Genomic DNA, 25,835 nt, shown 5'->3' with positions numbered 1-25,835 from the left:
ACCAACTCCTGAAATCTACAGCTACTGGTATTTGTCCCTCAGAAATAACAAAGGGCAGTATTATTGTTTGCTCCCCCCTGCCACCAGATTTTTTCAGAATGACAATTAGCTGTAAGTTCTGACTTGCTTTGCAAAACCTAAACAAAAGGGTTTTCATTGTCTTCCTAACAGAACAATGCCCAAAGAGAAACCCACATGAAAACCAATGCCCATAACCACTGCTAACTGAAATACTAAACATACAGCCACACCAGTGTCATGTGGGTTTGTCTTTTTTTATATCTAAACTAGGTACTCCACATATCCAAATTAGCTTTTTACCTTGTAAATTTTTGCTTTTAAATAGAAGAGTTCTATTAATGTTGGAGTGCTGGCAATTGCAGTATTAATGTAATCCAAGGCCAGAGAACACTGGCCAAGTTTGTCAAAGTGTTGTGCCAGGAAATATCGAACCCAAAGCAGTGTTGTTGGGGGCTCTTTCTCTCCGTTTTCTGTAACAAAATGGAAAAAGTTACAGTAACCAGAAGGCTGAAGACTGCATTTGAAGAACAAGCACAAAATACAAAGCTTGTCGAATTCAGCAGGTATTTCCTGAAATGCATTTATTTACTAGAACATATTACAACTACTTTCTCGCAAAGTATTAGCACTTCAACAGTTCTTGATAACTGTCATGAACAGTCTTAGTAATTACAGGTTAATTAATAGAAGAAGGTAAGTAGAAACTTACCACATGTACTAAAAAGATCACAAGTTTTCAAAGAGGTTTCATAACCAGTAACAAGTTCTTGGATTGTAGAAACCTGCATATAAAAAAAAAAATCTCCTTAAGTTATGCTCTACTATCATGTTTATATAAATTAACACACTGAAAAAATAGACTTGGGCAAAATTAGAGAAACTATATGAAAATAATTACTTAATTTGGAAAAAAATTGGATGTATCCTCATTTAGTTTACTTCAGTTTTCACAAGCTTCCTTTGATCACCTATTTTAACTGGTGATGCATTAGGAAAACAGGTGCAATTTTGGCAGCTTACAGTAGAAAATAATCAAGTATATTTGATTAGTACAGTTTTTAAGTTGGATTTTGGAATATTTATTAATTTATGCTATTAGTTTTTAAGTGTCCAAACTGAGCCAACTAAAGAAAGGTGCTTTGGAAAAGACTCTGCATGAACTTGCCAAAACAACAAAGACTTCTGTGGTTTTCTGGCTGATATGTACTATTAAAGATCATTCTTATTTTTTTCTCCTTGAAAAGGTATGTTGCCTAGAATACAGGCTGCAGCTTTTTACATAAAAATGTCTAGTCTATACTGACTGATTGAAGGTTAACACTTTCTGAAATCAGACCTTGCCAACAATGTTGTTGTTCATTCTGAGGTTGAAGACTCAAAATTCACCCAAGAGTTCTGAACTCACTATACAAGTTTGACATTTATAATACATATAACTGTTAGTATCAGTGCACTTCATGACCATGAACTATTCCAGTAGTAGGTCCATGACTTACAAGTGCCAGGTAGTATTTTAAGCGTTTTATGAAATGCTCGGCCTGTTTTGTAGTTACATTCTAAACATGCCTGCCATATCCAGCAAGTAACCTGCCTCTTAAGGAAACAAGAACACTAAAGAAAGCAAGCAGGATGACTTATGTATATATACCCAAAACACGGAAGGGAATTAAATAAGATCTGACTGTAAGCATAGTGGGATAAGAGCTACGTTCACCAATTAGGTGAAACTATAGATGGTAAAAACCTAAAACTTTGATGGTTAAAAGATGATCCTACATTTAAAAAAAAGTTGCAAGACTAAAATAAGAAGTATTGTGAAGAGACAGTAAAACTTAAAAAGGCAGGATTTGACAAAACACACATCCACTTCAAGACACGCTTTGGGAGAGGAGGGGAAGGGAAAAAACCTTGCTCTGGAAGATCAAAGTATATAATTTGAAGGTTACTACTTAATTTAACCTAATTCAGCACAACAGGCAAGAAATGCCAAACATTTGTTTCAAAGAGAGCAGAGAAGGTGTCGCACCCAAGTCATAAACAGGTGGTGGAAATGTCTCAAAAGTGTAATAAAAGATATAAACAGAAACATTCTGGAAAGCTCTGGGCAAATCTTGTAAGAAATTGTTTCTGACAGCAAAATCTCATCAAATACAATAAAATGTTACTAGACTTCAAATAACTACAAAGCGATACAGGATTGCAAAAAAGTCACAAGTAAATGGACAAAAACAAATAAATGCATTAAGCTGTTGTCTGGCCTCAGATGTCTATTTACCAAAAGAAACCTTCAAAGACCTCAGAAAATCTTTGAAGATTCTCTTCTCTAAAATGAGCTTTAATGCAAAAGTAAGCATCTGCTTCAGCTAGCAGGCTTGCAGCATATATGTGCAACAGCGTAAGTGTTACTTCCTTGCAGCTTCAAAGTATTCCCAAAGTTATTCTCATCTAGCTATTAGTAAACTCAAATTCCTTTGAGACCAGCCAGCTTTGCTAGACTGCAAGTGAATTGTGTGTAAATGTAGAAAGACCCTTTCCACACCACCACATTAGGTGTGATTTTTTGCACGACTGTGAACTTGGAGCATGGCTTCAAAGCTGGACAAAGACCATGCTATCATCAGAAGGAATGGTGCCACCACCTATGAGCCACATGTGCCTGGTCCCTGCTTTGGGTCAGCGCTAGAGCTCTATCCAGCGTTACAAGTGATTTACTCCCTTCTCCATCTCAGGGTACAGAAGCCCAATTATTAGAGTCATCATCCGGGGGGCTGGCAGAAGACAGATGGGGGGCTGTGAGGTGGGAAGAAAGCCTCTCTTCCTAGCAGGAGGGTCTTTAATCCACTTACAGCAACAGTGAAATGAAATTCTCTGATCTTGAGGTGATGGAGAACACCAAACTGTACTATGTTCTAAAATATGCCAAATTCTTCCAAATTCAGAATTCTGCAGTGGTTTTGGCTTCTACAGGCCAAGAAAATACACTGGAAATGTCATTTGGAAAACTACTTTGAACAATACATTTGGAAACAAGTATTCAGTGAAAACAGCTACAAACATAATGCAAATCAGGTACTTTGGTTATTGCAGACATTCTTGATGAAAATAACAGTATCTTTGTTTCTCATGACTACTCGGAATCTTTTTCTTCCCTTTTTATGCTTATGCTTCAGTCTCTTGCTAGCAATTTAGGAAAATAATTCCAGGTTCATGTGTTGCTTCGGGGAACAAATTATCTGGAAATATGAACCCCAATTTCTGCATCCATATTCACTGCAGATTTAGTAGTAAAATCTGTCTCTTGGATTTACTACCATCTATTATCTGTATTCTAGAGTCACCACAGCCATCTTAAAGGTAGTAATATTTTACTATTTCTAAACACTACAGCATTCTTCATAAAGATCATATTACAGTTTCTATAAACAATGAAGCTGAGGTATCTGGAAATACCATGAGACTGACCATGAGTATCATGGCCATTAATTTCAAACAGTATTATTCTAGGGAAAAAGAACTTTCAGTTATTCCCTTGCCACAGATCTGAAAAAGCTTAAGGTATTACAAAAGCATAACGGAAGTCATCAACAAATCTCAGGCTTTATGACAAGAACTGAGCCAATTCCAGAACTGGGGCCACCAGTTTCCAAAGCATCTTAAACAATCAAAATTCAAACCTCAACTCTTTCAGTTTTGAATCACACAGGTCACTACCTACAACTTTTAATTTCATTACAAAATAACAAGGTAAGAAGCACATAACTTAGTACCAAATAAGACAGAAAAAACAGCTGGTTCAGAGTTCTGGAGAAGGCCTTTGATGACATTTTAACAGGCCTGCAGCTGGTCTGTGGCACACAGTAACACTACTAAACCATCCCTTTCTTCAGTTGTCTCCTCCATTATTAGTCCATTTCTGAGACAACAGTAACTATTCACACACACACGCAAAACCAGCCAACACAACAGAACTGAACCCACAAAATAACGAAGAGGAGTATTATGAAGATTTGGTTCCTTGCTTTCCTTTTGATGCTATGTTCTCCACACCACTCTAAACAGAACCTTCCCCAGAAAGAGCACTAAGAAAAACTCTGATACAACAATGGCACAAACAGTAACATCTTCTAAAGTAGTATTTCTTGAATAATTGAGTTTCAAAACTCCTTCTGGTCACAGAGGCACCTTCACAGCCTCCCTGAAAAGGGTTACTTGGTTACTAGTGATGGATAAGAAAGACATGCAGCTTAACAAGTAACCTTCTCTAGGTCCTAAGAGACACTGTGCAGGAGGATCCTGGGTTTGGATCCAGTTTGGTTCTGCTCACATGGTAAATTTGCAACCTGAAGTCCCCATCTCTACAAATGAAGAATCTTAGATGAGAACTTTCACTCCTGAAAAATATTTTATAAATGGTACCAGAGACACCCATCACATGGTTAACAATATTTCAACCCAGGGCACTCTGACCATACCTTTCTGAATTAAGTTAACAACAGAAAGGAAGTTTCAAATAAAGAACCTGCCAGTATACTCAAGAAGAAAAAAGCTCACAAGGTAAATCAACCACAATCAGGATCAAAAAAAAGGGGAAGTAGGGATGCTACACATTAGAAAAAGGACTTTACTACAACCTAATGAAAACAACAAGCATCTTCATCCATAGCCAAGAGATGACTGGCATGAATTGAGATATGCTTTGGATCAAGGCAGCAAAGAACAGAGCATGCCAAACACATAAGCCGGCTGGCACGCTTGCACTGCACAAAAGGTCTGAGGTCAGGCTCTTCCAGTGTATCAACACAAGAAGGTGTATATGGGCAGCCACCTAAAAAAGCTCCCAAAAGCTTCCATTAATGACTTGTAATCACTTTTAAATGTGAAAAACACCTAATGGAGTGTCACATACATTCAGAATTTAAAGTTCACTAAAAATCAAGCATAGCTAGAGCTCCTTTCTGCCCTGGATTAGGTTTGGAGGTGTGCCTTATGATACACGTGATTGCTAGCAAACTGCACATCTTCCTCAACAGTACAGCTGCACTGCAGTAAGTTCGTAATCAGTACACACTTGACTATATACACCATCACATCCTACTCTGATTTAACATCCCAGAATAATGCTGACTTGCTGTGGAAGTGAAGATTACAACTGCTGTCCATTGCTGCTAGCACTGAGAACAGCCACTCCTGAAATAGAACAAGTGATACTTTATTCTAACATCAATACCACTGACAGACATCCAGGCGATCTGAAATACTAGCCTCCAGAAGAAAAAGCTTCTTCCTTTTATCTAAGTGAGTTTAGCTTGTATTTGTCATTCAAAAAAGTAGATTGTAACATGGTATCTTGTACACCTGCTCTGCTGAAACAGCATTATTCCATTTTTAGGGCATGCTATGTACACATATAATAAATCAAAAAGTTTATAATACAAATAGCATTTGCTAAATTTTGTAATTGTTTTGTAATTTTGACTGAACCATCTAACATTTCTAGTCATATGTGACTGCATTAACCAGGTTTTGCCTCAGGCATCTGCACTGGAGGCATATTTTTGTCCCATATGTAACAGGCTTTGCACTTTTGAGCTATTCTTAGAGGAGAGAAGTCTCAGCTAGGGGATAGCTGCTCGGTGTACCAGCTTTGCAGAGAGCAGACTACTCAAGCAGAATGGCAAATGAATCACGAGAAGAACATTCTTCATTAACAAATTTACTGCTGCCTTGGAAAGGTCTAGTATGTGTATGTTTACACACTGGAAGGACAACTGCACAAGCTCCTTCCGCGCTCAGCAACAGCATTAGAAGTACAAGATCAGTCTCATGCTAAACAAAACAAACCTTAAGTAGGATGACTACAAATACAAGAGCCAGGCATGAATTGTAAGTGCTTCAAATGTAACAAGTTAAATATTAAACCACCTCCTTAAAGAAGTTATTTTAAAAGCTATACTCCTTGAATATCTTTATAAATAAAGTGCTAGGGCATCTACTTGGGATGGAAGAACATAGGATTCAGCCAGACTTGGAAATGAGTCTTGAGATTGCTGGAAACTGTCAGAATTGCTCAAATCTTCTCCATAAATGTAGCATCTTTCCATTCAGAAAATAAGAGTATGACTAAAATAATTAATTTTTCAAATTCAACTACACATCTGTGTAACCAACGCAGTGTATTTTTCCTCAAAATCTGAAGGAAACTTCAATGAAAATGTGCATTTACTATAGGCAGTGTATTTGCAGCACCTACAGCCAAGCTACAGAACACTTCAAAATACAAACATTAGCATTCAACCTATCAAAAATATTAACTAATTCAACTACAATGTTCCCATCAGATTTCTACAAAGGCTAACTCTTTTAGAAGTGAAAGCTAACACGGATTAGCAGTTTACAAAACTGCCAAAGAGAAGTTAACATAATTAGGAAAACTTTTGTGCAGGAACCTGGGAGTTCAGTAGGACAGTAACACCACAGTCAGAACAGGCTGTTCTAGAAAACTCTCCTACAATGGTCAAGCTGTAGAATAACACAGAATGAAAATAAAAACCTAGGACTACACAAAAGAAAATCAAAGGCTTGACTTTTAAAGTTTCTTCTCTGATTGTACATTTCCAGACACTGATCTTTCACTGCATTTTCAAACTAAGCTACAGAAATTTAACATGCCAATCCACTACAGAAGTCTGCATATAGTTTAGTGAAGCCTACACATTTATCTGCTATTTTCAATTACACAGAGACCTCCAGAAGCAGCACATTGCTTAAATGTACTAGACATCTTTCATCTAAGAATTAGCCTAAAAGGATAAACAGACTATAAATGGGATATTGTTTTTCCCCAGACATACTGTTGGAGACATGACAGAGCCTGATGAAACCGAGTCTTATAGTAAGTCATAAATCATAAAGTTGTGCTAGGAGAGCACCTCAAACTGCCGATCTTCAGTCCTCCGTATTTTTTTAATTCACTCCACCCCAAATTATTCTACACGTAATAGTGAACTGCAGATATCTGGTAAGTTAAAGTGACATGTACTTGCTATAAGTGTAATAGAGGAGAAAAACAGTAATAAAATTCAGAGATGACTGGCTAGCCTAGACTTACTGCTCTAGCAGCAGTCCCATGTCTGAATTATACCAAAGACAACAGGTGGTAAGGTACAAATCAAGGAGCCACTCTAAAGCAACACAAATACAGTTACCAAGCAAAAAAATATAATGTATTTTGTTATATGTCTTTTCCTGAAGAGTGCTTGCCTCATTTAACATACACCAGAGTGGATAAAATTGGAAAAGAAATAGGGGTAATGGTTCTACCACAGTACTGACACTCACAGGACAGGGTTTTGCTTTCATTTTCATATTCACAGAATAGTTTGGGTTGGAAGAGACTTTAAAGACCACCTAGTTCCAACCCTCCCCCCCCCCCCGGCGGGGCCCCTTTCCCCAACCATGGGCAGGGACACCTTCTTCTAGACCAGGTTGCTCAAAGCCCCATACAACCTGGCCTTGAGCACTGCCAGGGATGAGGCAGCCACAGCTTCTCTGGGCAACACCCACAGCAAAGATTTTTTTCCTAGTATCTAATCTAGATCTACCCTCTTTCAGTTTAAAACCACACACCCTTATTCTATCCCTACATGACCTTGTAGAAAGTCTCTCTCCAGCTTCCTTGTAGGCCCTCTTAAGTACTGGAAGGCTGCTCTAGGGGTCTCCCCTGAGCCTTTTCCTCTCCAGGCTGAACAACCCCAGCTCTCTCAGCCTGTCTTCATAGGAGAGGTGCTCCAGCCTTCAGAGCATCTTTGTGGCCTCCTCTAGTCTTGGCTCAGAAGGTCCTCATCCCCCTTGTGTTAGAGGCCCCAGAGCTAACTCGGTGCATCTAGGACCAGATTTTCTAACATACTTCTGCTCTAATTAACTAGAGATCTCTTTCATTTCCTTATGTAATTTGCCAATAGTTCACAGAGGGCATCTAACTACAAAACCAACTACCACTTGCTTTAAATTCCTTTAGCTTTCTACATCAAGGAGGAAAAACGCCTTTTTTCCTGAAAGGGTTAAAGAAAGATCTTCACTGGAGACAGCCTACCTTCCTGTGTAGACAGTCTTACACCTTTTTTTGAGACTGTTGTTTCTGATGTTTCTTCCAGCCAGACATTTTCTCTCATCCAGTATTTCCTCACAGTCTCCATGTTTTTAGTTACTCAGAAAAAGGGCACATGTGCACTAATGTCGAGCTTCAATGGAATCAACCAACGCACCTGCAACACAATCGACGCAAACCTTGATGTTGACTAATTGACTCTTTGGATGTCTTATCTCATGGATATAGAGACCAGCATGTACAGGGAACCAAAGAGTATTTCTGAATATTGCTTAAGTACAAAGAGAAGTTTTTGGGGGGAGATAGGGGTAGCATTTCAAGTTCCCTCTCTTATGAGAAACAGTAACAAATATGGCTGTTCACTATTATTTCAAACACATCTGGACAGCAACTTACAGAATGTGAAAATGAGTATATCCCATGCAGTTGCTTATGCTTCAGGTTATTAGCTTCCAGCAGAAAAGTTCTGCCAAAAGCCACAGCTACATTCACCCTGAACAGTAACTTTGCAAGAACAAAACTCATACAAACACAGTGACACTCCTAAACATAAGTATTTGCTGCTTGAATGTGCCCAAAAGACTACAGCTTCTTCCCAACATAGTAAGTATCGTGACAACTGTGTGAATTTTCTTCAAGTACAAAGATATCAACATGAAAAACACAGTTTAAATATCCAAGTATGCTTCCCATTCAGAAATCAAAAGAAGCCTGATAAAGACTTCTAGCAAGCCTCCATGCTATATAGCAGGCTTTTTAAATTAAAAGTTTAGCATTATAGAAAACTCAAGGAGAATGGCTACTTAATTTTTTAATAACAAACTTCAGAAACTAAAATACTAAGTGAAGAATAAAAACTACAAAACCACTTGTGGCATAAAAGAGGAAGAGCCCAGTAGCTAGTCTGCAAGTCTCCTATACCAGAGAAAAGGATTAAGACACCCATATCAAAGTATTTCAGGTACACACAGTCTGTATCAAGACATCTTCCTTGTCAATGCTCCATGTTTCTTTAGCGTGTAAATGAAATCATATCTCAGTTGCATTCCAAACCCTTTCATTCACATAGCAGTACTTTAGGTAGTTATTCCAAAAGGCTCCATGAAAATGGCTTCATGAAAATGAAACTTTTCATGCTATTCCATGAAGTACCAACTGTAAGTAAAAAATTCCATTATATTCCCATTTTTAAAGCCGTGTTTTGTTTAAACAACATTTCAAAGCTCTAGAGAAAAGCAGGACATCTTGTCAGTAAAAATCCCCAAACCACAAACCCACAAGTTTCCATATGTAGGATGAAGCTGCCTTTTAATTATAGACTCCCCTGCTATCTTCCCATGTATCTCACTTGCTTATGATGAACTCATTTTAGTCAAGTCACCTACAATTCTTACTACTTAGTCCATGGTTAAAGGTAGCAAAGACACTGAATTCTCTTTAAAATGCAAGTTACCTCCACAGCATGCTTACAGATTCATAATACAGAAGTTTAACATTTTATGGCAAGATCAAGAAAATCAAGTGAATAAATCCCCAGAGACAGTATGAAAGTACATGCTTTAAATAACATTAACTAAAAGAAACTACTTTTCCCAGAAATAACTACAGTACTTCAAACCACACCATCAACACTGCACACAAAGGTGCACACAGGCACCTCTCTCATAGCAAGTGAATTTCTTCTAAATCATGCAGGTGGATTTTTCAAATGAGGACAGCTAGTATTGTTTTCATTTTTACATCTTCAATCCAACCACCTTTCAGAGATTGACACTGCAGAAACAGCTCATTGAGCAGCTACACTTTCAGATAAACCTCACAACATACTAAGAAAACCAAAAATTAGCACAAATTTAGAACTGTACACAGAAACTTGTACTTAAAATATCTGTGCTCTTCCTTGAGCACAAGTGGTAACTGAAGAACAAGGGTGGAATGGACAATACAAATTTGGCAACTATTACTCTCACCTTCAACACAGAGTATACCAAGATTATGAACCTTTCTGGTGCAGAATTTACATAAACTAAAATTTACACAAACTAAAACTCCAAGATGAAAACAACATAGTATGTTACAGCCTCTCAGAGCAGGCCATTTTAGGGTAAAAGGTTATTTCCTCTTTAAATGCGCACCAAAGTAGTTACTGTAGAGTATGGGCAGGCAACAGGTACTTGGGACAGTAATTAGTGTAATTAAAAATTGAAACACTGATCTCCAAAAGACAGCATTTCATTTGAAGTGTAGCACTTGGGCATTTATCAAGCATTAAAGACAACAGCCCCACTGAGCACATCCCCATGTGAGCCATCTGACCTGAGAAATAATCTGGATGCAATTATGACTTTACTAGAACTTTATTGTTAACTCTTCCTCCGCTTTTCCTTCACCAGCTAGACGAGGGCACACTCAACTTCAGTGAACATCTACATCAATAGCTTGGCCACGTAACTGCTAATTTCTAAGAAGCTGAAAGTATTCTTTACACAGCTCTTTCTCTTCACTTGAGACTACAAGCAGATGATCACTGACAAAACACCAAATGTACAACTATTACATTATCTATTAGAATTTGCACCGAGGAACATCACAGAAATAAAGAGGGATGCCATATGTGCCACTTTGGGAGCACCAAAATCAAGAATGATGGATGGAGGACTCTTACCAAAACAAGTATTACATCCTTTTGTATCTATAGATAGCATCCTCAGTCTAACCCTGTTTCACTCTTGAATAAACAACCTGCTCTTCTGGCAAGCGCCTACCCTGAAGCATCGGTTATAGGTGCTTCATGTGCACATACTCACATTTAACCCAATACTAAGGCAAGTCTGCAGTTACCTGTGTTTTCAAGTTAATCCATTTCTAAAGGGCAGATTCTGTGACACATGCTTGTTTTTCCCTTTGTGAATGGTCTGAAAAGGGAGAAGCAAGAAATTCTAGGAACTGATTAGCAGGGCTACGCTGGTAAACAGATATAAAAATCACAACTTAAGATTCCGAATCACAGTATCCAGATTAGGGATCTCAATGCTTCTGTATTTAGGCACCCACGTACAGAGGCATGTCCCTCTTTACTGTGCCTTTCTGCACTGTTTGCTATAGGATCATGTTGCCAGACTTGCAGATGCACTTGTCCCAGTATGAAAGTACCCGCTGCAGAGTAGCTTGCTGGCTAGCAAGTCACAGCTCCAAGCTGATCCTAGACTTGAAGGTGAAACACAGTAGGAAGATGCTATCACAGAATCACTGAGGTTGGAAAAGACCACTGTTTAGTCCAACCCCACTGCCTTCACAGAACAGAGTCAGCTGAAGCACATTACTCCTGACCATGTCCAGTCACATTTATACTATCTCCAAGGATGACAACTCCACTGCCCCTCTGAACAATTTGTTCCCATGTTCAACAACCACCATGACTGAAGTGTTTTTATTTTTGTTCAAATACAGGCTAAGTGATCCTAGCTCTCAGCCTCTCCTCACATGCCAAACACTCCAGTCTCTTCATCAACTTCATGGCCTTTCTCTGGACTCTTTCCAGTATGTGCATGTGGTGTTCATACAAGGGAACCCAGAACTAGACCCAGCACTCCAGAGGAGTCTCACCAGGGCTGAGAAGAAGGATCACTGCCCTCAACCTCATGGTGGTGGCTTTTACTAATGCAGCACAAAATGCTGCTGGTCTGTTCTTCAGCAGTTTTATGTGTTACGGGAGACAGTGTCAAAAGCCTTGCTAAGTCAAGATAAACAGTATCAACTCTCTCCCCTTCTCCAATGAGGTAGTAATATTTTCATAGAAGGCTATGTCAAGCTAGTCAGGCATGAATTCCCCTTAATAAATCCATTCTACCTACTCCCAGCCACACTGTGTCCTTCGTGTGTTTGGAAATGGTTCCAGGATTACTTCCTCCATCAGCTTCACAAGGATCTAGATGAAGCTGGCCCATAGCTTCTCAAATCCTCCTTTCTGTACTTCTTGAAAAAGGGAATGACACTTGCTTTCCTCCAGTCCCCAAGAAACTCCATACATGACGATGACCGTTCAAAGATCAAGTAGCAGCGCAGTGACATTGCCCAGTTCCCTGGCCAGTTGTGGATGCATCCCATCAGGTCCAATGGGCATGTGCACATCCAATCTGTGTAAGAGTTCTAGAACCTCTTCCTTAAATGTATGTAAGTAATGTAAGTACATTTCAGCAGGCTTGAAGAAGATTTACCCCAAGCATTGAACTTGAAATAAGCATCATGTTAGGCAAGATGACAAAAAGTATTACTAGGAAAAGTGCTTTGAACTTCTCTGGATTCTGCCTCATGAAGTTGTTTTATGTGTTTGTGACTCATTGGGGTTTGGGGTTTTTTTGTTTGTTTGTGTTTGGGAGAGTGTGTGGTTGGGAGTTTTTTGCTTGGTTTTTTTTGGCTCAAGAAAGAAAGTTTTTAATAAAGTCACTGACAGTTGGTATCTTCAGCTTTTCCTCAATATGTAACAGGAATCCACTCTTGGATACGTAAGAATAGACACAAGTATCATGAAGAAAGCACTAAGGATACTAACTAGGCTTCATCTGAGTAATCCACTGCCATTTTGCTTTAGACAGTCAGTTACAGAATATATGCAGCTGCCTTAAAGTCTCCTTCTGATCCAGGATGTGTCTAATCAGAGGAGTGAATGATACCTGTAAGATCAGAACAGAAGTATCACCATAGCCAAGGTCTGTCTTGGTGCTAGGAGATGTGGAAAGATGCAGGTTGTTAAAAAAAAACCAAAAGAACAAGAAACCAAACCCAAAGCATACTAAATACCTGCCTGGGACATGTCTTTCTCTCAGTAAGACTAGACATCTACCAATTAAAGGCATAGATTCGATGCATGAAGGGTACAGGTTAAATTTCAGATTTAGTGTACCCACCACCACAGTGGTGATCAGCACAGAGTACCTTCCCTTTCCAGGAAAATCTTCCCTCAGAATTTTGTGATAGAAATTATCCAAATAAAGTTAACCTGGGGACAGAAGTCCCAAGAAACAAGCTAATATGGAATGAATGTCGGAGTTCTGCAGAGCAGTAGGACATGCACAGGGTTCCCTTTTGTTGTCTTCAACAATAGCCAGACCCAAAAAAGTGCATTTCAAAAGAAACTGTATAAACAGGCTGATATTTGAGAAGGTGACTGAACTTATAGCCAAGGCACATGTGTTTACTGTGGAATCTTTGTAATAGTTCAATATTATAAAAGCTATTTTAAAACCAGACATTCTTGAAGAGAACCAGAAGTTGCTGCTGTTTGGTTTAATATATGAAACAACATTTGACAAGTTACAGAAACACTTCCAGTCTATTTTCCCCATCTTAGTTTCTTCCTTCAATTTACCAGCCATACATTAATGTAAATGACTAATTAAAATGTGATTAAAGTAGATTAACCAACCCTGGAGGTGTTCAAGGCCAGGCTGGACAGAGCCTTGGACGATATAGTTTAGTGTGTGGTGTCCCTGCTCAGGGCAGGGGGGTTGGAACTAGATGATCTTAAGGTCCTTTCCAACCCTAACTATTCTATGATTAATTACATCATGTTCTTCTGAAGACTGAACTTCCCATTTTTGACAGAAAACAGATTCTGAATGACAGACAGCAACCAACCTAAAAACACCCCAAAAATCATCAAGAAAATTTTTATCCATATGTTGACAAAAATCATGCTTTATTATGGAATCTGATGTTGATGTTAACTCAATCCAACATGCACAACAACAGCAGCAACTACAGGAAAGTGGGTAAACTTTATTTTCTGAAGATACACCTGTTTTTTCTGTTTGGCTTGTGACTTCTGCTATTTCCCTGCACTTGTTGCATACGAGAGGAGTTCCTCTAAGTGATATTTAAGAGTCTGCTAGCTGTTTTAGCAGCTCAGGAAATAAGCTGGTCGACACACCAAGTCAAAGACACTGTCCCTTATCCCTTACAAGACACTACAAGATCAGATGAGAAAAATGTTGAGCTCAGAATGCAGGTCTCTTCCTTCACACTAGGAACCTGTATAGATAGGTCTTGACTCTTGTCCACACCAGCTATTTCCTTTACTTTTTCCAACCCTAACAGGTTACATAGAGCCTGGTACAGTACTTTTCACATTTGTGAGCTTTGTCTTATGTAACCACACTCACTTTACACTATTTCATCATGACAAAGAATTTTCACATTTAATTAAGCCCCAGGCTGTATTTACCGCATCCCTTAGAGGCTGCCATGTAACAAATAGAAGACAGACAGCCAATTTCCTCACAACATACAGCAGCTACTTGAAGAGTCATCTGAAACACACTGATGAATATTTATCTCAGTAAGTAGTTTTTTTAAAAATAAGAACAAAGCCATCAAGTTTCATCAGTTGATTTCTCCAGTGTTGTGGGTAAAAAGTGATCTCTGACACCAGCAATGATGTACCACTGAACATAGTCTATACAGTATTATAAACTTGTTTGAAATGACACATCCTGGAAAATACTGTAAGATTTGGTTTGAAAGCCTCTATCACCCTCTAATTGATCTTTTCTTCAGTTGGAAAGAAAGAAAAATCTGGCTGTGTACCAGTGTAGCAAGTTAGGAAGGGATTAGTACATGCCTCTGGTATCTACAGTGAGCGTAACGATTATCACTTGAGAAAGAACTTGAACTCTTTACATAACATATCCTTACTCATCAACATTACTTGTAGAAAAATCAGTTGCCAATATTATAGAAATATTTCCTTTTCAGTTGGCCTTTGCCCAAGATTTACTCTTACAATTCAATGCCCCTCTCTTTTTTTCTTATTTCACTGTTAGAGCAATTTTATGCCACAGCACAGTATGGAGTGTGCTCAGCATGCTGAACAGCTGGCATGATTTAATTCTACAGTATTTTAATAATCTAAGATCTATCCACAGCACTATACATTTCATCAAGTTTAAATGGCAGCACAGTTTCTAGGTAAATGACAGTTGTTGGCTTCACTTCCTCAAACTTCACTCTTCAGTCTCTACTACATCTACTTCCTACAGTCTAGGTGGCTTGACAAAGAGAAAGAAAGAGTCAAAAAATAGTTCACATGCTACTTATCAGACTAGTGTAACAGCAAAAAAATCTTCAGAGTTACAACCTCATTTGAAGAGCTTTGCAAGATTGAACAATTTATTGGGTAACTCCTAAAACAATGGGGAAAGACACTAGTCTGATCGCTGCTTCGCCAGCAGTGAAGGACCACAGAATCTGTAACTGGATCTTGTTTGCAGAAGCATGTACAGTAATTCACAGCAAAGAAAGCTTAACACTTTCTCACCATCAGCTTCCAGAGTTAAAGTCTTTCTTAAGTATCTCTGAAACATCATAATCTCAAATCTCAGTGGATCAACAACTCACTCCTAGAAGGTAACAAACAATATTGCTGATACTTGATTGAAGCATCCTAATCTGCTCATCCCAGGTTTCAGCATACTGTCTGTTGTCTTTTCAAGCATCCAACTTTCAAACAGTTAGCAAGTCTTGAACAGTTTCCTTTTCTACCCAGTTGTGCGGTCAAATATAAACCTCTACACATGGCAAACTCAACACAGGCCAATACATACATTTGTGTACTTATGGTACCCTTCTGTGACTTCACCCGAATGATCTTACACAGTTCTACTTTAAGCATGAAGGAAGATTAAAAACATCTTTCCCCCTTAACCAAAGTAAAGCATATTCTCTAGTGAAGTGATGAAGAACCAGTTGTACTCCAGGTATTTCTCCAGTTAATATCCACACAAGTATGTAAACTAATTCCTATTAGGTAGTTGAAAAAAGCGACATCCCTTCCACTCACCTCACTTAACACTTCAGTTATTTCAGTTTTGGTTTTTGGTGGGACATTCATTAATTCTTTCTAGAAGCAACTGGTAAAGCTTGCTCAGTGTTAGTTTCATAGATACGAAGTACTCAGATACTTTGCAAACAAGTATAAACAGCTCTCAACACAGCAGGCACCTTTGGATTCAGACATCTATACTCAGATAACCATAATATAGGTGCCTGTGCGCCCTCTACAATCAAACAGATCTCTATGATCTAAGAGTCTGGGGAGGCCTTTCACTTCTTAAAAGGGGCCTGTAAGAAAGATGGAGAGAGACTTAGCAGGGCCTGATGCAACAGAATGAGGGGTGATGTTTTTAAACTAAAAGAGGGGAGATTCAGGCTGGATGTGAGGAAACAAATTCTTTACATTGAGGGTGGTAAAATCCTGGCACAGGTTGCCCAGAGAGGTGGTGGATGCACTAACCCTGGAGATATTCAAGGCCAGGCTGGATGTGGTTCTGGGCAACCTGATCCAGTTGAAAATGTCCCTGTTCCTTGCAGGGGGATTGGACTAGGTGACCTTTGAAGGTCTCTTCTAACCCAAGCTATTCCATGATTTTATCTAGCACAGTCAAAAGGAGCCTTGATAGCTGTTTGGCTGATTCCATGTATGAAGCCACATATGGTTGTGAGCTCAACAGTTCTCTATGTCCACTGACATAAATTTACACGCCTTAAACAGGAACTTAATGTCATTCCTTAACTGCTTAAAAACTTAGTCCATAGAACTGGGAAACAACCAACCAGACTAAGTTTCTGAAAGGTGAGTACACACCTGCCTAAAATAATTCACCTAGTCCCCAAAAGTAGAACCAAGAACATGAAGCTAAAGATGTCTACGTCAGCCATGTTTTTACTGGACAATAGTCACAACCTCTAAATTTTAGCATTTCTAAAATTAACTGTCAGGGACCAAAAGTAAAATTTCTCTTAGTTTCAAAGGTCCTTCTATTACACTGTAGTTATGTGAGAACCCAACCAAGTAAAATATGAAGGAGACCCTGTCTTGGTAAAAGAAGGACAGGAAGGAAGAGGAAAATGCTGTTGCAGATGTTAGCAGCACAAAAAAGATCCGAGCATATGTGGAAACTGAGGCTCTTGATTTTACTACTTTCTAGGATTAAGCTGGCAGTTCCAAGCAGTACTGATTCAACACAATGAAGATAACTAGCAGCAAGGCTACCTTTCTGAATAATTCTGCCATAAAATACAGTAGTCCTCATTCTTTTTACCCATCACGTCAGAAACAAGTGCTAAAAGTCTTTTCACACACCAAATGAGTTTATATGCCATCTTTTAACTTCTAGATTTTCATACTTCAAATAGCAGAGGTAAAACTTTCACAGCACTGACTGTACTTCTGTCTAGACAGTCAATGTACCGTAATTTTAAATATTTAAATCCAGTTTCAAAAGTTTACATTCAGAAGTACACATTAGTAATAGGTCCTGTAGAAAAGCCTGTATTGTACTCGATACCAGAATTTACTAAAATTATGTCAACCATGGAGACACAGGACAGATTACATTCTCCAAACAGAAGTGTATTGAAAATTTCATGTTAAGATAATGAGCAAAGAGATTCTTGGGAAGAAGAATAATTTTTGTCCAAATAAAGGAATATCCACTTCTGGTTGAAAAGTTGCACCATGCATTTAGGGTTTTACCAACTACAAAAACCGCATCTTACTGAGTTACGAAGGGATTGGAATACCCAGCATTTTATTGCTTGTAGCAAAGATAGCAATGTCTGAATAGACTGACCTTTATTTTCTACACGGTTTAGTAACATGGTTTAGTTTGCTGACAAGCTTGGAGTGAAGAACTACACTTGAAACCATAGTTCTAATGTGACACAATTTTTGCAAGAATTGTGAGTTTAGAAGTACAAAAATTAAACACTGAAGTTTTAGCTAAAGACTGAAATGGAAAACAAACCTTTATGGTAAACATTAATGTATTTGTGTATTCATGCAATTCAGAAACATACGTAGAACAATAACCATCTCTGTGGTATTTCAAAATCATGACTTCTGGTGACATCATAAACCATAAGTTGAAAGAATCCTGACACACTTGCACTCAAAGTCCACAAAAATAAAGCTACTGGGTATCTTTGATTTTTCAAGAACTCGAGTGCATTCTGCACCAATCCAACTACAAACATTTTGATATCACCTGTCTCGGAAGTGATATTTCATACATATTAAGCACCACCAAGTGATCATTCACATACTACAAAATAGCACATTAAGGAGAAAAATGTTCAGCAACAGTTATTGGTAAGTACAGGAAAATCTACATAAAAATAGTTAGATAGTCTATCAGAAATTCCATATAGAAGACTTCATTAAAACCAAATAAATACTAAATTTTACCTTTTCTGGATTGTAATATAAAGATTTCAAAGTGGTAAACAAGGGTGGGCAGCCTTTACTGAAGTTAACCCTCAGGAACTTATCCAATAGTTCTCTAAATTTTTCACCTAGAAACAAAAGTGTATTTGGTTATATGTCAGTGATTGCAAGTGTTATATAAATATAAGCACTAACTATTGTGCAACTCTGGATAATAGAGTAATTTTAATCTTTCCTGTTATTTTTGAATAAGATACAAATATGCTCTGGATAAAGAAAAAGATCAGAGTAAAATGCTTAAGTTGCTAGTGTTTAGGAGACTGCTGATGTAGACATGGCAACAGTCCTCAAACCTGTAAAATCTATTAAAGAGAGAAATTATTAAGTGCAGGCTACAGAGGATGTAGCAAGGGCTATTTAAACAAACATTGGGAAAAGTTATAATGGTAAAAGGATAGCTAAGCACTGGAATGGATTACCTTGGAGATCTTGTAAGAGCTCCATCATTGGAAGTTTTTATGATTAAGTTAGACAAATGTGTGTTAGGAATAATGCAGATATAAATTATCCTGCTTTAAGGAAGAAGGATGGATGAGATGAACCCTCTACCTCTCTTCTAGTCCTGTATTTTATGAGTAGGACTTGCGATGATTATGAGATTGTTTCTGGAATCAGAAACAGAATATAAGACTGGGTTTCAGAAGGGTAAGCACCATATCAGAATCATCTTTATTAAAATATAATGGCAGAAAGCTTAAAATCTGATTTATGTTGCCAAGTAAAAATTACAGTACTTGCAGCACATGCTACCTTTCAGAGAAATGCTGTTTCCAAAAGAGAAAAAGCAGGACAGCTGGCTTTCATGTTTTTATTCCTATGATGAAAAGTGGTTGGTTTCAGTTGTTTCAGTTTCGGTGGGTTTTTATTGTCATTGTTGTTTTGGTTTCTTTAATTGGTTTTGTTTGCTTTGTATAGGGATGGAATTGCTACACTTCACTATCTACTCTGCTGTGGACTTCAAGAATTAAGCAAGGCAGTAGTACATTTCACAGTACTAATATACACACAAACCATTGAAATAAGCTTCAATTCACTAAGAGCGTATTACAGATTTTATTAACAGATTGTTATACAGATACTCAGAAAATGAAGATATGGCTTTGGATATAACATTCTTATGTACTTCCACCAGTTCTTAATTGTCCTACACTTACTGTTATCAGTACTGTCACTGAGATCAATAGAAGTAACTCATGTACTTGTCTCACTGTACTGAAACAAATTCCTACATATAGAAACTTCTACTACCTGTGGATGTGGATCATAACTGTTTTATTACAGGTGAATTAAAAGTTGTTTTCTCACCATACAAGAAGCTCCACTGTATGACAGAGTCCATCTCTTACTCAATTTATTCTGTTGAATTATTCTAATTTATATTTTTGATAGAATTGTAATTCAGAATTTAGAAAAGTAAGATTCAAGTTTCCATTAAGTACATATTGATCTATAGAGAGCAGAACAGCCTAAAACAAGGGCTGAAAACCGCAGAACACATAGCTAGGCACTCTAACAGGAAGCCAAGCTCAAAATCTAGTCTGAGGTACAGAAAAGATCTGACCACAGCAGGAACAGTGAATCCAGAGCAGCATAAGCAAATACGAAACTGGATGGCCAGACTCCAACCCCCACCCTTGATCAGTCTGAAAATTAACTGTAAAGGTGGTTTCCAGCTGGATAAAGGAACTGATTTGTATAAAATACGAGGTTATTAAAATGCAATGTATGGTAAGGTCTAGGAAGGACTGCCTTTATAACAGAAGCCTGCACTTCAGAGTATTTCAAGCCAATTCTCAATCAACCATTCTGTTGGGTGCAAGCAACTGGTCAGTGACCATACTAGAACAACAACTTCCTTTAACAAAAAATTCTTTCCTGTGGAAATGTGCAAATGCATTTCTGCAAACCAGTTTGTTTCTACACCTGCACATTCTCGCTACTAAGTTTTGCTAACAGAAATTCTTATCTGCTGTACTTCAAAGCACAAGGAATCATCTATTACGTAGATGAATTTCGAGGGGATCAAAACCAGTTTTATACATCCATGACTGATACAAGCTTACTAGGGTGAGAGGAACACATTTTAATTTAGGAAAATTTTATTTGCTATAAAACACTGCAGAAAGCCTACCAAAGGATTTTTCTCAACTGATCCAGTAATGAATTTTGCTTTCACTTAGACTATGGCTACAGCAGGAACAACTAATCTTTGCTACCAAACGTTTCTGTTGCAATGAATATTAGGTGTGAAACTACACTGTCAAATATTATATGGTAACCTACTGCAAAACAAAGTGACATTAAGTCAACAGCAAAACCCACTATTAATAGTGTTCTGCAGGTTATTTCCTTGTTTGCGATGTATAATCATAATTTTATTACAGGAGAAAACCAACTTCTTGTCACCCAGCTTTTCAAATGCAGCTGAACTGCCTTAAAAATTGCACTTGTACAGTCAAAGAAACTGAAGTATCTGTGATTAAAGCACACAAGTGTTAACCTCCGGGCTAAATCTCTTATGAAGCAGTTACCTCGTGGATACACTTTCCTGTATCACACTCAGACTCCTGACCAACAATAGAAAAGGGGACAGCTATGTTCTGTAGCATTTCAAGGTACAACAAACACGGTGCTCAGTAAATGACCTAAATAAAAATTAACCTCATGAAATTGAGAGCATGAGCAGATATGCTGGCAATTTTCAGCTGAACTTCAAAGTTTCATGACACTTGATATCTAGCTTGTGTACTTTATATGTCTTTCCACAAGTTTTCTACTGGAGTTACAGCAGTTAGCTAAATACCAAGTGTATATTTTATGGGATTTATCATTTAATTTAGTCTCCTTCCTTCTATTTTGGAAGATCATAGTTTGCTGTTTTAAGCAGTACAAACATAATCCCTCCAGAACTGAGAATATTTGTGCACTGTATTTCAATACAACTCTTGAAAGGACAAAGTCATTGAAAAACTTAGCTATGAAATTATTTGTGCTACATAACACTGCAGACCTGGGGCTTTCTCTGTTCCTATTACTATATTGTCAGCACAAATTTAGTGTATGTTGTAGATTTAAGTTCTAATGGTTTTACAACAGTGTTGTACACTCAATAGAATCTTCAAAGTCATAAAAAAGATTTGGAATTTTCTGTACAGCAGAAAAACTTAAGAGCATAAAAGCTGTTAGGAAAATTTATCAGTCCTATGCTATTGTAATTGTTACACACATCATTTACACCTGGTTTCAGTGTTAATGAATTTAAGTTAGCTTATATATACAGAGATATGTATATTAAAAATACAGGAGAGAAATGTGCATATACACACATCTCTATACCTGGCATTCAAGTGATCTACACCCTCTACTTTTTAACTTACAATTCTTAACTTGTATGATGCAGAAAAATGATGTACAAGAATTCCTACAATCTATATACCATTCTGTACTGTAGTTTTATCAATACAAACATTACATAGTTCATATCCCCATGTTAAAGTGCATGAACTCTTTCTTTCAACTCCTAAAATGTAATAAATGATTTTGTCTATTCCAAGAGAAATGCATACATCTGGTTGGGGTACATGTACAAATAGGTATTAAATGTACATTCAACAGCCCGATGGTAACTTAAGGAAAAGAACAAATAAATCTAATACAGAACAGATATGCAACTTGTTACCTGAAACAAAGTTTAAAGGTAATCTTCTAGGTGAAACTGCTCTGGGATGTCTTTTACTAACTTCTTCATAAATCTGAAGCCTCTCTTCTAAAGTGCCTATTATCAGTAAATATAATAGATATAAGTAAAAGAGAAAAATCTGTTCTTCTAAATGTTTTTAAATGTTGAGAATTAATTTAACTAGACTTCTTACACAGTTTGGATTTGGAACAATTTAAACATTTCAAGCTATTTTTTCCAGTTAATCATACGCATTACTGTGTAAAAGTGTGTCCTGAAAACACTATGTACCATACGCAATTACCAGCATTAATCACTGTGAGGATAAACTGCAGAGGACAATTACTTTGCACATTCAATCATACAGTATTAGAGCTTGGTTTCTTTCAGTTACATGCTGTCCAGACCCATTCACATAGTTTGACATTCATAGCTTCAATTAACCGGTTTTTTTTTCACTATGCATCCATTTCAGACATACTTAAAGCATTCAGAAAAATATACTGCATTTCTAAATCACAGGTATACAAACAGCATGCTATACAAGCATGCCTTTATTATAGGTCTTTTGGTGGCAACAAAAACAGGGCACAATACTGCCAGTGTAAATACTGAGCACCAGAACTCTCTATATTTTAATGTTTAACAATAAAGCTACTTAAAGATTTTCTTCCCACTCCTCCCCTTTCCCCCATAATATGCTTTGGAGCTCCAATGTGGTTAGAACGTAAATGAAACTAATCTGCTGCTTTGAAATGCCATTTTCATATAATTAAGATCAATTCTATTACATTGATCAAGCAATTTAAATAAAACTGAATTTACACATCAAGATTATGACACAACATATATTCAATAAATATATCTGTTTTCCTTTCATAAGAACAACAATTTATCTTGTCACTGAGCTCAAATGTTGGGGAAGGGGGGGGAATATGTTACCCAGTGGATCTAAGAGATGTAAAGTTCTAAAAGTTAAACTAAAATGATGTTTGGATTGGAACTAAAGCATATAAAAGCCCTAATTGAAGTCACAAGTTGGAGCTCCAGAACTTACCATGGGGGAGGAAATAGTCCTAAGACCACCTAAAAAATAAAGTAGCATTATTAGTTTTGTAAATTAGTACAGTATTAATCTACATAGGATTTTAATATTTCGAATAAACTACTGGACTGGTTCTTTGTCAAGAGCTACACATTGTCATCAACATATTTATATTAAACAGAATAATTAAGCTCTTGGATAATTTATTTTCTGGAGACAATCACAATGTTCAACTCTATAGATACAGTAGAAAAACCATCTGAAGGGCAACACTACTCTCTGCACAAGAGTAACAAATGCAATCTTTTTCATTTCCCAGTCACAAGACATATTCCCAGACCTTATGAAACCCACTGTAAAACTTCCTTCTAGAAAGCTAGTTGAGAAATATAATGCAGCTATAATATCTACCAACAATATCTGTGTGGGCTTATGATTTATGATGTCATCAGAATAACTCCAGTAAAACTTCCACTAATTAGCGAATAGCGAAATACAAGGAAAGCATTCCTGTGTAACAGTAAACACTCAGGGAAGTTCCCACTGCAAAACGCTTGTAACAGTATAAATTGTTGCAATATTATAATTATAAAACAAAAACAACCAAACACCTCAAACAATTAGCTGTTTTCCTGAAACACAGAACAGCAGTAAAGTGAACTAGAATGGAATAACAAGTGTCACACGTATCACCTTTTCCTCCAAAGAGCAGTCAGCTTCTTTCAGAGAGCCTATCTTTAAAAGGCCATCTGAAATAGGTATTTGATTATTTCTCTACATGCCTGTAGAAAGAAGTACCACCTAAACAAATTTCAGAATTACAATCTTACACTGTGGTGTATGACAGTGGTCTGACTATCAGCCAGTAGTTAGGAATGAATTGCAATTTGGTTTCCAAGTTCATGTATGGCAAGGAAATGGTTTTTGTGTAAGCACCTTTAGCTCCAAGAAGAGGAAGACTTGCTGTTGGCATTTTCAGACATACAAGTTTTCCCAGTAAACATTTTAAAGTGGATAAAACACAACTGTATCATACTCAAGATTAGAAAGTACATAATTTTCTGCCAAGCAAAGCTTTTAAATCTAAAATAGTAACAAAAAAGAAGTTTTAAGTATATCCTGTATCATATGTATCTTCCATGTACCTGTGTATCTTAACTTACTAGGTTGCAGGGCCTTTTCCAAGCCTTCATAATAATACCAGTTTTCTGCATTGCGCTCTATTAACTCTTTGTATACTTCACCAGCTTCTTTCAGCCTTCCCAACTTCAGTAACATCTCTCCTAAACACAACACAGTAAGAACTGAGTTATATGAGAAAGCACTGATATTTTGGAAGCAAAGTTTACAAAGTTTTAGGGCTTAGTCATACATAAGATACTCAAAAATTCGCTTTTTTTTTTCCAAGGGCATTTATTGTGTATTACAAGTGCTACTTGAAGTTACCACACATATAGCAGAACACAGTTTGGAGCATTTAGCACCTGCAAAAACAAAGATCATTTGTATTCTGTATCTGAATATTCAAAATAGCTACTGGGATTATCAATGAAACAAGCAACTCTTCCTTCCAGGACTCCAACACATGACTACATCACTTCTTACCAAGCTGTTTACTTAAGTACATTTATATTTTTTGCATCAACTACCCAGTTTTTAACCAGTTAAGTCACACTGGTTGCCATTAAGTAAATTGTTCTACCAGGTATAGCTTGCATGGAATTAATTTTCTTCTCTGCAGCTTATACACTGCTGTGTTTTGGGATCTGTGGCTAAGCAGTGATAACATGCCAGTGTTTTCGCTACTGCTGAGCAGTGCTTGTAGAGCATTAAGGCTTTCTCTTTTTAACCCCACTCTGCCACTCCAAGTACGCCGGGGTGGATAAGAAGCTGTGAGCACACACAGTTGCTGGACAGTTGATCCAAACTGGCCAAAGAGGTATTTCATCTTATGTAGTGTCATGCTTAGTAATAAACATTGAGGAAGGAGGAGTGTTTGGGCAGGTGGCCATTGCTAGGAGACTGGCTAAGCATCAGCCTACTTGTGAGACATGGCAAGTCATTGTCTTTGCATCAGTTGGGGACCTGTCTGGGGATTTTTTTTGCCCTTCCTCTTTTTTTCACTTAAGCTATCTTTATCTCAACACATGCGTTTTCTTGCTTTGCTCCTCCTATTATCTCTCTTGTCATGACAAGGAAGGCTGGGAGAAGTGAGTGAACAGCTGTATGGGGCTTACCTGTTGGCCAGGGCCAACCCACCACAATTGTGCAGGCAGAAGCTGAAGAGTACGTGCTATTACACTATATAATTGTGCACATTCACAACTCAGTACTTCAAATCCACAAAACAACTGTGGGTCATTTTTAACAAAGTCAACTTCAGTATTCTCTTAAGTAAGGCAATACAAGTAAATGCATTAGAAAGCTTAAGAAGGAAACAAGAATGATATCTCAGTTAAAAAAAAAACAAAACAAAACAAAACAACAAACCAGTGCTTGTACTACAAACAATATTCTTTGAGATTAAAACTGGGTTTTAATTGCTCTGATTTACAGAAAGCTACTCTAGTGCACACCAATATTATAATACCTGAAATCTCCTTTCTTCCTGTGTCAACTCAAACAAAACTACTTGCATCCTCTATCCACTTCAACAGGGCAAATTAATTGAGCACAAAACTGTAGATACCAGTTTCCCTAC

The 25,835-nt window shown here is 37.5% G+C and overlaps 1 protein-coding gene across 1 annotated transcript in view; it reads right to left on the bottom strand.

Annotated features, from left to right (window-relative positions):
* Positions 1-25,835, bottom strand: part of NAA16 (N(alpha)-acetyltransferase 16, NatA auxiliary subunit) — a 56,691-nt gene that overhangs the window by 9,979 nt on the left and 20,877 nt on the right. The window contains exons 7-11 of the mRNA XM_010024856.1: positions 24,298-24,417; positions 22,090-22,185; positions 18,372-18,478; positions 731-803; positions 322-491 (exon numbers count right to left, since the gene is read on the bottom strand). Of these exons, the coding sequence (XP_010023158.1) occupies positions 322-491; positions 731-803; positions 18,372-18,478; positions 22,090-22,185; positions 24,298-24,417 (566 nt within the window). The remainder of the gene's footprint in view (positions 1-321; positions 492-730; positions 804-18,371; positions 18,479-22,089; positions 22,186-24,297; positions 24,418-25,835) is intronic.

The sequence above is a fragment of the Nestor notabilis genome, unplaced genomic scaffold (genome assembly GCF_000696875.1).
Source record: "Nestor notabilis isolate BGI_N333 unplaced genomic scaffold, ASM69687v1 scaffold10352, whole genome shotgun sequence".
NCBI lineage: Eukaryota > Metazoa > Chordata > Aves > Psittaciformes > Psittacidae > Nestor > Nestor notabilis.
This window is presented reverse-complemented; position numbering and strand designations above follow the sequence as displayed.